Source organism: Lynx rufus, unplaced genomic scaffold, assembly GCF_022079265.1.
Source record: "Lynx rufus isolate CCGP_SWC_20201006 ecotype Redwood Valley unplaced genomic scaffold, mLynRuf1.p SCAF_2, whole genome shotgun sequence".
Classification (NCBI taxonomy): domain Eukaryota; kingdom Metazoa; phylum Chordata; class Mammalia; order Carnivora; family Felidae; genus Lynx; species Lynx rufus.
The window spans coordinates 34,985,869-34,998,056 of NW_025814834.1; the positions used below are offsets into that span (position 1 = coordinate 34,985,869).

Below are 12,188 nucleotides of genomic sequence, written 5' to 3' on the forward strand. Positions count from 1 at the left end.
TTCCAGGTAATGACACCCAAAGGCACATGGCTAGTGAGTGGTAGAGATGGAACATGAACCAAATTAGCCTGGCTCCAAAAGCAAGTATTCAGTGAATGTTTGTAGAATTGAATTAAAATGTCAAAGGTGGGAAAAGCAACTTTATTACAAATGGAATGTGTAAAAGTAAGTGAGGGGTGGGGTGGGGGTGTGTCTGCATGGGGTTGGTTTAGGAAAGGAGAGAGTTTAATACAGAAAACAGGGAGTGGCTGTATTTTTTGCACTCTCCTTTTTAGGTCTTTCTAGCATATTCTATCCTGATACAGGTCAGTTCCTACATTTATTCTTTAGATGAGGGTAAATTGACTCAAGAGCGCACAGTGGGAAAACTAGAACTTGTTTTTCTGTATGTTTATTATTTCCCTTTTACTGTGTAATTTCCTGACTCCAGAAGATTTAAGTCTGTCTGAATAAAGATTTTAGGTGTAGAGAGAAGCTGTAAGAATCGGCACTTCTGTCCGTCCCGCAATGTGGGGGGCGGGATTGAAAACCAGCTGGAGGTGGTAACTTTGTGATTATCTGCACAAAGTCATCTGAGAAAGCATACTCTGTACCTCATCTACAGCCAACAATTTGTCATCCTCGGCACCATTGGTGCCTGGAATGTCCTCAGCTGTTATCACATCAACCACCCCAGGTAGTTCAAGGGCCTCAGACAAATCAATTGATCTGAAAAAAGAGAAATATTTAAGAAGTAGAAATCAGCAAGCTTTGAGGGCCCCAGACCTGAGGAAAGGATAGAACATGGTTGAAAATAAAAAATATATAACAACTGTCCAGCATAGGTCCCGACCAATAAAAGCTAACCTGCCATATGGTCCAGAAGGCTGCCTGCTGGGTCAGGGGTAACACTTTAACTATAGGAGAGGACCTGGGGGAGGGGCTGTGTGGCTGTGGCAAGGGAAATTCTTAGGAAGCTTAGGACAGTAGGCATTAGCCCTTCAGAAATGCAGTATTTCAGGGTTTTATCAACAGCTGAGTATCAGCCCTACTCAGAATTACTCCTTTGAGCCATGACTGAGGCTACAGCAGGGAGATGAGGTGTAATGAGGTTAGAAGAGAAGCAAGGAGCCCATAACTATTTTTGTTCTCTCTTTCATAATGGTCATTTCCAGATACCCTCTCTTCCTCCTGCTGGGGATGGTGCCCTTTTCTTTCTTCTTTCAATTTTAGGTTCTTTGGGTTTAGGACATGGCATAACAGGTACATTCCTCAGAGGGAATCCACAGGTGTGCTTTTAAAAGTTTTTTTTTGAAAGCTTTCCATTTACTTACATGATTTTTGCATGGGCTTTTGTACTGGTCACCAAAACCATGAAAAGTTCTCTATCCACCATAGGGATGTCATCACAAAATATGGCTTCACCTGTAGCATGTTTAAGACCTGACAGGTGCATGATGGGGCGTCCAACTGGATCTTGGAGGGATTGGTGAGAATCCACACTCTGCAGAGGGAGACAAGAGTTGCCCTGGACAATTCAAATCTTCACAAGTGGCCTGGATGATTACCAACACTCTTGATTCAGGATTGAGAAATCAGTCACCCTCAGACCACAAACACTGGAGTGGGTCAGATGATAAGTGCAAAAATTCAATGATGTCACTAGACTGGGGAATTGTCCTGTCAGTTATGTAGCAATGCCAACTTTTTGGCAGAACTGTGAAGTAGGTGAAAGGGCATCCTAGCCTCTCCTTTTGGCATTTTCTTTTCCCAAGTTGTACCCCTGTACTGCTTTGTTCTGGAATTCAGAGGTTCTCCTTGTCCAGCTTTCTTACCTTTTCCATGACCAAACTGTTTACATAGAAAGTGATCAAGATGATGAAGTCTAAAGTGATATAATTCCAGAGGGTGGGGAACCAAAATCTAAGCTAAAAGCTTGAGTGTCAACTTGAGTAGTGCCTGGGGCAGGGGAGAGGGGAGGGGAGCAAATGGCAATGGAGTCCACCCAGATCTAGACCACAGTGCCTTGGTTGCCCCTGTAAGTGGCTCAAAAACATCACTGGGAGGATAAGAAGTTGGAGAAAGTGTTTATTTTGGAATTCTTTTCAGGGAAGCTCTGTGGTGTGTGTGTGTTTGTGTGTGTGTGTGTGTGTGTGTGTGTGTGCGTGCGTGTGTGTGGAGATGGGGTGGGAGAGGGGCTTTGTGCTAACAGATAATAATAGATACTTTCTAAATTGTCCTTCAAGAAGGGTGGGTTCAGGTACTGGCAAGGTCCTTGTTTTGCTGACTGGAGATGAGATATTTGCAACCAGGGCTGGAGGCTGAATCTTGCTACCCTCTTATTCAGTCCTTCCCCCATACCTGGCTTGGGTGCTCTTCAAACAAATGCCCAAAGAACACGCATTCCAGGATACTATCAATGATTAGTCAGATGGTCAAACCATTCCAGGTTGGTTCAGCCTTGAGTGTGTGTCATGGTAGCTCAGGCCCGATCTTAGATCCAGCATCTCCCTGACTTGGCCTAAACAAAGGGCAATGTGCCAGCCCAAACTAGAAAGTCAGAACTATGAATCACAACTCTGAAGTGCTTGCTTTGTTCACATAACTATAGCTTATCTCTTAGTTTCTATGTTCCTGTTACATTATACTCACTGACCTGGTACCTTTGGACTCCCCGAGGTCCTGTGACGGGGAAATCTTCTAGAGCACTTAGGAATCGGTCTGAAATTTCAGGATAATGATGACTGTCCTGAAAGACCATTCAAAACAATAAAGATAAACCAATTAGTCTATGATTAAACTGGGCTTTGGCTTGTGTGAAAATGACTTGGTTGAGGTATCCAAGAAACTGCAAGGCCAGGGTATCCTGGAAGACCAAAATCTACATCATCTCCCCGGGGTCTCCTTTTTTATGAAGGTGTCTTGCCCTCCCTCCCTTTCCACATACTGAGGAACTGGATGGACTGGTTTGAATCTGATCCCCTAGCCACCCAGAGGAGGGAGAGGCCTGTCAGTGAGCTGGGTAAAGGCAGGACAAGCTGGAACACTAGGGGACAGAGACGCCATCCCAGAATGAGCTGGAGTTCACTGTACACAAAAGATCCCACATCCTGCTTGTTTTTCTCAGCAACTCAGCAGTTCATCAGTAAAATTGAGAAGACTCTCTGGGTGTCTGAAACATACCAAGTGTCTTGATTCCGAAATTAAATGGCAGTGATTATTACCCTGGTGAATGTGGTTGGTCAGGGTCTACGTCCGCGTAATGAAAATTGAACACTTGAGGTGACTTGAGGAGTGTTGGGGTAGGGTGTGGTTTGAAACAGGGGGTATGAGGTAGGGCGAGGGTTATAATCCTGGTCTGGGAAGGAAATAGAGAGTGAGAGAAAGAGAATGTTTTGCCTTGCTTAACTTATTCCAGAAGTATACAAACAAAACAATCTAGAAAGAAGCCACTTAAATATTTGCATACAAATAAAATTTTAGTATGTTTTGAAAAATAAAATTTTATTTTACATTTTATGTTGAATATTAAATTTTAGAATAGGCAAACCTAATCTGCCATGAAGCAGATGAGTGGTTGCCTGGGGGCAGGGGTGGGAGGCCAAAAGGTACTTTTTGGGGTGATGAAAATGCTTTATACCTTGTTTGAGGTGGTGGCTACATGGGTTTACACATCTGTTAAAACTCATTGAGTATAAATAGGTGCATTTTATTATATGTAATTATATTTCAGTAAAGTTGATTTTATTATTTTTTAAATTGTTTATTTATTTTGAGAGGGATTGAGAGAAAGAGAGAGAGAGAGTACAAGCAGGGGAAGGGGCAGAGAAGGGGGAGACAGAGAATCCCAAGCAAGCTCTGCACCTTCAGCACAGAGCCCAATGTGGGACTTGATCTCACAAACTGTGAGATCATGACCTGAGCCAAAATCAAGAGTCAGATGCTTAACCCACTGAGTCACCCAGGTGCCTCCAGTAAAGCTGATTTTAAAAGAAAAAGAAATCGCACACTGGAGGCAGGGGCACTGTAACGTTTCATTGCTCAGGGCATGTAGTGAACATCTGTGAACTGAAGACAGTGTGGCATCCTGAGCCTCATGTGGTAGCCCTTCAGGGCTGAATCCCTGAAGGAAGGAGGGCTGGGAACTGACAAGGCCTGACTCAGAACAGGTGACAGGTCATGCACAGGCTGCCCACAAGACAGTTTGCAAAAGTAGTGGAAAAGCTGGGAGCTATGGCTGCAAGGGGCACATAAAAGCCAGAACACTTACAGACACTTTTACAAGCTTCTTTAGTTCCTGCAGAACTTCTAGGTAGAATTTGAAGAAGAAGCTGACCACCAAAGTCCTCTTGAATTCCACTCTTCCCCCTGGAGCCCAGCCTGGGAGGGAGACCTCTTCCAGAAGCAGCCTGCAAGCTTCCTCCAGCATTGGCTCATTCCAGGGCCTGGTGGTGTTGGAGGTGGGAAAGGGACAAGTCAAAGGGCAGTCTCGATCACACGGCATGTGCCAGCTACTGGATAATAACAATTTAGAGAACCTGGAGTCTCCTTTTATGAGTTGGAAGGGAACTCAGAAATCATCTAACCAAGCCCTTTAGGAAAATCGAGGCCTGGGAAGCTGCACCAAGTGGCCTGAGGGTCATGGCAGGGTGAGGATGGGCCCTGTTTCATTGCAACATGAACCAAGCATGTTCAAGGGCCAGAACATGCTGGAACCAGACATTACACAAACAGATCATGAGGGCCAATTCCATTATGAACCGGACTGGCCTCTACTGAGGAAGAAACAAAAGGTCCCCGCACAGCAGCGGCACTAGGTACACTTGGACCCTGCCTGGTGTGGGTCTGCAGGAGTGCTGATGTGCACATGAGAACTGGGGCAGAGCACAGTCATGGCTCATTGTTGTTGTGGCCTTCCCCCAAGGAGCAGCCCCTAATTAGCCAAAGTCAAGTGAGGTTTGCTTTATAAGCAAAATTGCAGAAAGAACAAGCAGTGATTCTATATATAGGAGTTCACATCTTCCCAGGGCATTAACAACCCTTGCCAGAGCCAAACTTCTACTTGTTCTTTGTTTTTGATGTCAAGTTTCACCTTTGGGGTGCAGGGTTCATCGCTTACCTCCCTATGAGCTGCTGGCAGGATTTATGTGCACCAATTGTGGATTCCCCAACCCCTCCATAGGAGAGGCTCAACTCCTTGATGGTGTCTGTGGCTTCTTCAAGAATGACTCGCATGCCAGCACTCACATCGGCCAAGGCATTTTGCTGGCACTGAGCCTGTCGGAAGGCTGACACAAATTCCCACTGTGGACACAGGAACCACTTGGGGTTACTTGACATGTCAAAAGTGAGAGCATGGTTCCTGCTTCTTGGTGCCACTAATTAATCACTTAGACTCCATCTAACGGGGCACAAAAGGCACTTGGCACAATTAGAGGACAAGTTGGCTGGCTTCTCATTCATAGTGAGAATGGAATCCATCCCCAATGTCCAATGCCCTTAAGGAACAGGGATCACTGTGCACTTTTCCTGAGGCCAGGATACCTGGATCATTTCCAGGTGCTCTTATTTCTAGGTGCTCTTGCCTCTAGTCTTCAGATGCCTCTGTCCTCATGAGGATGCAGGAACCCTCCCAGCACAGGCATTTTTAACATTCATTTATTTTTGAGAGACAGAGAGAGACAGAGCACAGGTTGGGGAGGGGCAGAGAGAGAGGGAGACAGAATCTGAAGCAGGCTCCAGGCTCTGAGCTGTCAGCACAGAGTCTGATGCAGGGCTCGAACTCACAAACTGTGAGATCTTGACCTGAGCTGAAGTTGGAAGCTTTAACTGAGCCACCCAGGCACCCCAACACAGGTGCTTTTAAATGTGATTTGCTTGATGTGCGAAAGAGACCCACTACATTTTTGGTTTGTAGAAATGACTGCTTTTCCATTTTGCAAAGGTCATAAAAGAGTTGAATAGAACTTTGACAGTGCACTAGGGAATCTTGTATCAGGAATGAGAGTCGGGAGGGTAATGGCTGCCCCACTGGGGTCTTTGGCACCGTGACCTGCTGATGTTGCAACATGAGGTTAATGGCGAAGGCCTGTGCCTCAAGTGTGTTTCCATCTGTGCATCCACCAAGGGTGCTGTGTTTGTGCCTGCCTGCTTTTCTGTCTTGGGCCTTCCCCGATGCACTTTGGATTAGAACACATTTCAAAGTTTCCATTCCAAAGGAAAAATAAATGAAGATCAAACACGCTGAAAACATGACTTAACATGAGACCTCCCACATAACTAAGCTAACTCCTGGCTTTTCACCATTGTGTGTGTGTGTGTGTGTGTGTGTGTGTGTGTGTGTGTATGTGTGTGTGTTGAATTGCCTCTCTCTGGGGAGACCATCCTCTTGGATTCGGGTATGGTTTTGGGGAGAGACACGGAGCATTGAGTGAAGACAGAGGCCCCACTCAAAAGCCAGCTGGGTGGCCACATCAATCCCAGACATCCTGTGTTAGCAAACATCTGGAGGTCCTCTTGTTCCTGTGAGCTGTTGGGGTTAGCTAGAGTGGGAAGCGGGGAGACCCTATTCCAGCTTCCACCTCTTTGTGGGTCAGGCGGAGAAGCTCGTCCACAGCCAGAGAGCTTTAATTTCCGCCTCCCAGAGTCGATCTGTAGACATAAAGGGGTGTGGAAGCACAACCACATGCCCTCAGCAGGCCCCACCCCACAGCTGAAACAACAACCCCAAATCACAGCCCGGAGCTGCTTGCCCGAGGGTGTCTGAGGGCCTTGGTGCTAGGCCAGTCCACAGTGGACAGGAAACAGATTTTCAGGGCAGTCATTTTCCTTCCATCTGTTTTCAGATTTCTGAAGATGACTGCTCTCTGTCATGAAAAGGGAAAAACAAACTCTTAAAAGCAACCAGCAGAATTCTTACCTTTTGAGAGTGCGGGATGTACACAGATTCCAAAATTTCCTCTGGCTTAAGGTCTGCACTTGCCAACCCGGCAAGAAAATGGTCATTTAGAGGGATCTGCCGTGTGCCTTCTGTCGAAGAAAATGACATTTCTGCACAGTTGCAGTGAGGAATGCCGGATTATTCTGTACTCTTAAATGTCAGCAGCAAGGAGGAAAAGGTCACCTCCCTTTAAACAGAGTGATGCAGTCCAGGGCTCCCCCACTCCCCTGCACAGACAGGACTAGCAGGGCCTCTTGACATTTACTCATCTCTGCATACGTGCTATGTGAACAGGGTCTCCTGCCACCTCCAAGGCCTGTCATGCCTGCACCATTTTCATCTTCAGGCAGAAGCTGGTTAACTAAATCTAACTCATTCACTACTGTGATCAAGGTAAGGGCATGGCTTCAGCGGAGACAGAGTTTATTTCCACTATTAACAGAGCTCAAGTCATTGCATTTCTTTTTGTTCTTGCTGCTGCTGTTGGCATCTGAACTGGAGACCTACATCTTTCAAACAAAGTGAGCAATTCACAAACCCTCCGTTTGGCCCAGTGTTATAATTTAGTGGTCAGAGCAGGGCCCTCCGGTTTTAAAAAGTGGTTTGTGGCTCCACAGCAGGTGCCATGAGGAGATCAAACTACAGCCCAGCGAATCTGAGATGGATTCTGTTCGTGGCAAAAGAGGCAAAATGCTGATTGGAACGTAGGGGTAGTTGAGAAGGAAGCAGGAGAACCCCAGATGGAGCCCCTGCTGACCTTTGCTGGCCTGCCCTGCTGCTAGGTCAGTGAGCTCATCTACCAGCACCAGAGAAACATTGAGCTCAGGGTGGAGGTGGCTTTGGCAGAGCTGGAAAAGCACAGACCTTAAGCCAAAGGTAACCACCAACCTCTAGTAGAAGAACACTACTGCTAATGTAGTAGAAGGCCCTGCATGCAGGCCAGGATATCCTTGCTATCCTGATGCCCCAGATTCTTGGCTTCTTCTTTTCTGGTGTTTGGGGGTCAGGTTGGGGTCACATTCAACCACAGGCGGGGAGGACTCAGGAAAATGGCTGACCAGGCCAGGCCAGGCCAGGGTGAGGCCTTTCCTCTCCTCCCTCCTGGGCGGGCCCCATGCAAAGCTGAATAAGGGTGTGTGAGCTTTTCCTCTGCACAAAGGCTCTCCCAGCACTTCCCACCAGTTAGGGATGGGATCGTATTATGGCCAACAAACCCCTTGGGAGGGTTACATTGCCTGTGATATAATTCCTGGTTGGATACACCCCTGAAGTTCATGTGGGGAGCAGATTGTGATTGCTTCCCTGCACCCTAGTGCCTGGGTCCGGTCCACCCATAGGAGGGGTAAATGACTGGCTGGCCAAGTGGGAGGGACAGAAGGAGTGTATATTTGATGGGTTATGGGTGAAGGACCAGGAGAAGTGATGGGAAGGAGAGCCAGAGGCCCTGGAGAGGGAGCCTGATGCAGATGATGGTTCCCATCCTGTGCCTGTCTCTACAAGTGACAGCTGGGTGGTTGGTTGGACTAGTCATGCTGTGTATAAGATGTCCAATACAGCCTGGCATACAGTTAGTGCCCAGTAAAGGGGTACGTCAGCATTCTTGGAGCAGTGGAGGCAGGGAGAGAGCTGAGTGTTTCCAGGAAGACAAGGGTAGTGTTGCATGGAGCAGCCCCAGGGAATGATCCTTTCAGCCAGCATGTAAAATTCATCATTGTCTTCCTTCTGTCCCTAGAGGGCCCATGGTGTTTGTTGTGTGTCTTCCCCAGACTTGTGGCTTCTCACACAGCAACTGAGGGGAGTAGGAATGAAGGAGAGTAGACAACAGTCCTCAGACAGCAGACAGCCTTCACCTCAGCCTCTGCACACCACCCCTGGCTGTCACACAGCTATGGTGGGGTGAATGTTGTGTGTACATCGGCAGTGGTGCCAGAAGGAAGCACTAGCCACTCCCTTGTGTCAGTGTGCCTTCCTCTAGGAGCCTGAGCTTCCCATGGTGGATTAAGAGCCAGAGATCAGCGCTCTGACTTATACCAATTCCTTAAAAAGAAAGACAAAAAACCTTAGGTGCAATCTAGAATGTTCTGGGGTAGCTTACCTTCTGATATCAGATTGAGGGTAGCATTGCCCACAACCAAAATTGGATTCAGATCCGAATAGCAATGTCGGCTTATAACATGTCCCCCTAAGGACTAAAAAGAAAGAGTTATTGCCTTGGTAATTCTATTCCTCAGGTCCTAGGCCCCACAGGCACCTGCTTAAGGTCCTCTTGTAGTGAAAGTGTCACAAGGGATCTTGGTCCTCTTGGTAGAGAGACTCCATTCAGACAGTCTGGAAGGAACCTCTCACCCACTACTTTGGATGGGACAGGAACTGATAGTAACCAACACTCACACAGCATTTGGTATGTTCTACTTCTTTACACACATTTACTTACTTTTTTTTAACCCAGTGAGACTGATGCCATTGTCTCCATTTTTCAGCTGAAGATACTCAGCACAGAGAAATGATGAAATTTGACCATGGTCTCCCAGCTAGGAAGGGGCAGGACTGGGATTCCAACCTAAACGGTGGGTCTCCATGGCCCATTCTGAACCACCCCCTACTCAGCCTTGGCCACAGCACAGATGGCTGTGGTATCAGCTACAAAGATGCCGTCCTGCCTTGGGTACACAGGACCTCAGCCACATCTAACTCTGCCCCTGAAATGGCCAGACTTCATACAGGTGTGTTGGGGTTCTGGTCATCTGAGAGACAGTTGCCCCTTCTTAGATCTGGTTGAGCCTATAACATCTCAGAACTTGGGAGGAAAATGGCCATTCAACCTAATACTCTCCTCCCCACATAGTGATGGAATCTACAGTGACCATCTTGGTTGCTGAGGGCTGGGCTGGAACATGGGTGAAGACAGGGAATCCCCGATTCTCTATCAACAGCTTGATTTTAAAGTTCTTGTTTCCACTGAGCTGAATTCTGTCTCCCTGGACTTTCCCCTATCAGTCATACTTCTACCTCTACCCTTTGTGGTTATATCAAATAAATCACATCTGTCTTCATGAGTCTATAAGTATTTGAAGGCAGGGGGTCTGGGTGGCTTAGTCAGTTAAGCATCAGACTCTTGAATTCAGCTCAGGTCATGATCTCATGGTTTGTGAGTTCAAGCCCTGCATTAGGCTCCATACTGACAGAGAGGAGCCTACTTGGGATTCTCTCTCTCCCTCTCTCTCTGCCTTTGAATAAACTTAAAAAAATATTTGAAGGCAGCTCTCATGGTCTCTCTGACTGCCCCAACCCCCACCATTCCTCTTTCTGATGTGGTTTCCAAGCCCTTATTCTCCTGCCATGATCTCCTTGCCAGGCTGCAAGGTGTCAGAGTTCTTAACAGGAAGAGAGAACATTTTGGAATCATTTGAAGAGCTTTTTCACGGAACTGTCTCTTCCCCTGATTCCTCATATGCCAAGGATCTCTGACACACCATTTGGGGTATGTAGAAGAGGGAGCATGCATATTTTGAAAACCTATGTCTCTTTTGCTTTCTTCTGAGGTCAAAACCAGCCAGACTTCAAAGTGTGCCTCCCAGATCTGTACATTATTCTCTAGCTGTGGTCTGAACAGTATGGAGTAGAGAAAGCTACCCTCTTTATTTTAGGTATTATACTTCTGTTAATACAGCCTAAAACTAAATTAGTTTCTTTGACATTCTTATCATGAAATGAGCAAAACTGTGATCTCCTTTTCTCCCACCTACATTGTCACTTGGCTATTCTACTGAACTTGATTTAGAGTCGTTTTTAAATATATTTTTAATAATGTTTGTTAAGGGGCGCCTGGGTGGCGCAGTCGGTTAAGCGTCCGACTTCAGCCAGGTCACGATCTCGCGGTCCGTGAGTTCGAGCCCCGCGTCAGGCTCTGGGCTGATGGCTCAGAGCCTGGAGCCTGTTTCCGATTCTGTGTCTCCCTCTCTCTCTGCCCCTCCCCCGTTCATGCTCTGTCTCTCTCTGTCCCAAAAATAAATAAATGTTGAAAAAAAAATTAAAAAAAAATGTTTGTTAAATATTAAACATTTATTTATTGTGCCTGTTGTTTCAATCTGCTGAGACCTTTTTGCATAATGATTCTGCCAGTGCTTATTTCAACATTTCAGTGAGCTTAAGAAATAGGTGTAGGGACACCTGGGTGGCTCAGTTGGTTAAATGTCCAACTCTTGTTCTCGGCTCAGGCCATGATCTCGTGGTTTGTGAGTTCAAGCCCCGCATCGGGCTCTGCACTAATAGCACAGAGCCTGCTTGGGATTATCTCTCTCCCTCTCTGCCCTTCCTCTCTCTCTCTCTCTCTCAAAATAAATAAACTTAAAAAAAAAAAGAAAAGAAATAGGTGCAGTGTGCCCAATGATTGGCCCAGAGGACATACTGCCATATTCCGGATCTGCTGTCCTGCCAGACTCTTCAGGTGCTTTAGGAGGGCTCGGTATGTCTGAGTTTTCTCCTCTGGGAGCTCGGAAACTTGCTCAGCCAAAATGTCCTTCACTTGGGCCAGACTGCAGCCAGCACCTATTGTCAGTCCTAGAAAAGAAAAGTTTTTTTAGGTGACATTGGAGAAGCAACTGAATTATAATCCTGGTGCTGGGCCTTAGTGTACAGTTGGTACATTGGCTCTCCACACTGGCTGTACAGAGAATCACTGGGAACTTAAAACAGCACAGATACTCTACTCCCAGATCAATTAAATCAGAATCTCTGGATGGGGCTCTTTCAAAGTCTCCCCAGTAATTCTGTGCAGCCAGGATTAGGAGTCCTGGGCTGGTCTATACTCTCCTTTGGACAAATGCAAGGAAAGAGAGGCTAGAGAGAAGGAATGACAGTGACAAGTAGCAGGTGGCAGACTCTACTAGAGCTTTCCTTGACCCCCCTCCTAACTAACCACAGTGAAGCTATGCAAAGCTGTTTTGTGATTAAGGGGAATAAATCTGATGGCATTAAAATAATTGCAAAGGTCTTTCAATTGCCCAGATCATTGTCTATAATTAATAATGCTTTGACTGCTGATTTCCACCTCTATAGGTAGCCTTGAGACTCAAAATCTTTTACAGGAGGGGCACCAGGTAATCAGAATGAACATAGCCTCTGGGAAGAACTTTCCCAAGTATTATTTTGGGTATTATTGGGTCTCAGGACATTGGGAGTCCCCAGGGAGGGGCCAGAAAAGCAGAAGCGATGGGAAAGCATCCAGAAGGATTGGGGCAATGCTATGTGCCACCTGAAAAAGGAAGTA

At 46.6% G+C, this 12,188-nt stretch overlaps 1 protein-coding gene across 1 annotated transcript in view; it reads right to left on the reverse strand.

Annotated features, from left to right (window-relative positions):
* Positions 1–12,188, reverse strand: part of LOC124514163 (aldehyde oxidase 2) — a 103,387-nt gene that overhangs the window by 65,509 nt on the left and 25,690 nt on the right. Inside the window, exons 11-19 of the mRNA XM_047082237.1 lie at positions 11,328–11,479; positions 9,015–9,108; positions 6,899–7,008; positions 5,099–5,283; positions 4,250–4,424; positions 4,165–4,167; positions 2,636–2,728; positions 1,314–1,483; positions 594–708 (exon numbers count right to left, since the gene is read on the reverse strand). Coding sequence (XP_046938193.1) covers positions 594–708; positions 1,314–1,483; positions 2,636–2,728; positions 4,165–4,167; positions 4,250–4,424; positions 5,099–5,283; positions 6,899–7,008; positions 9,015–9,108; positions 11,328–11,479 — 1,097 coding nt within the window. The remainder of the gene's footprint in view (positions 1–593; positions 709–1,313; positions 1,484–2,635; positions 2,729–4,164; positions 4,168–4,249; positions 4,425–5,098; positions 5,284–6,898; positions 7,009–9,014; positions 9,109–11,327; positions 11,480–12,188) is intronic.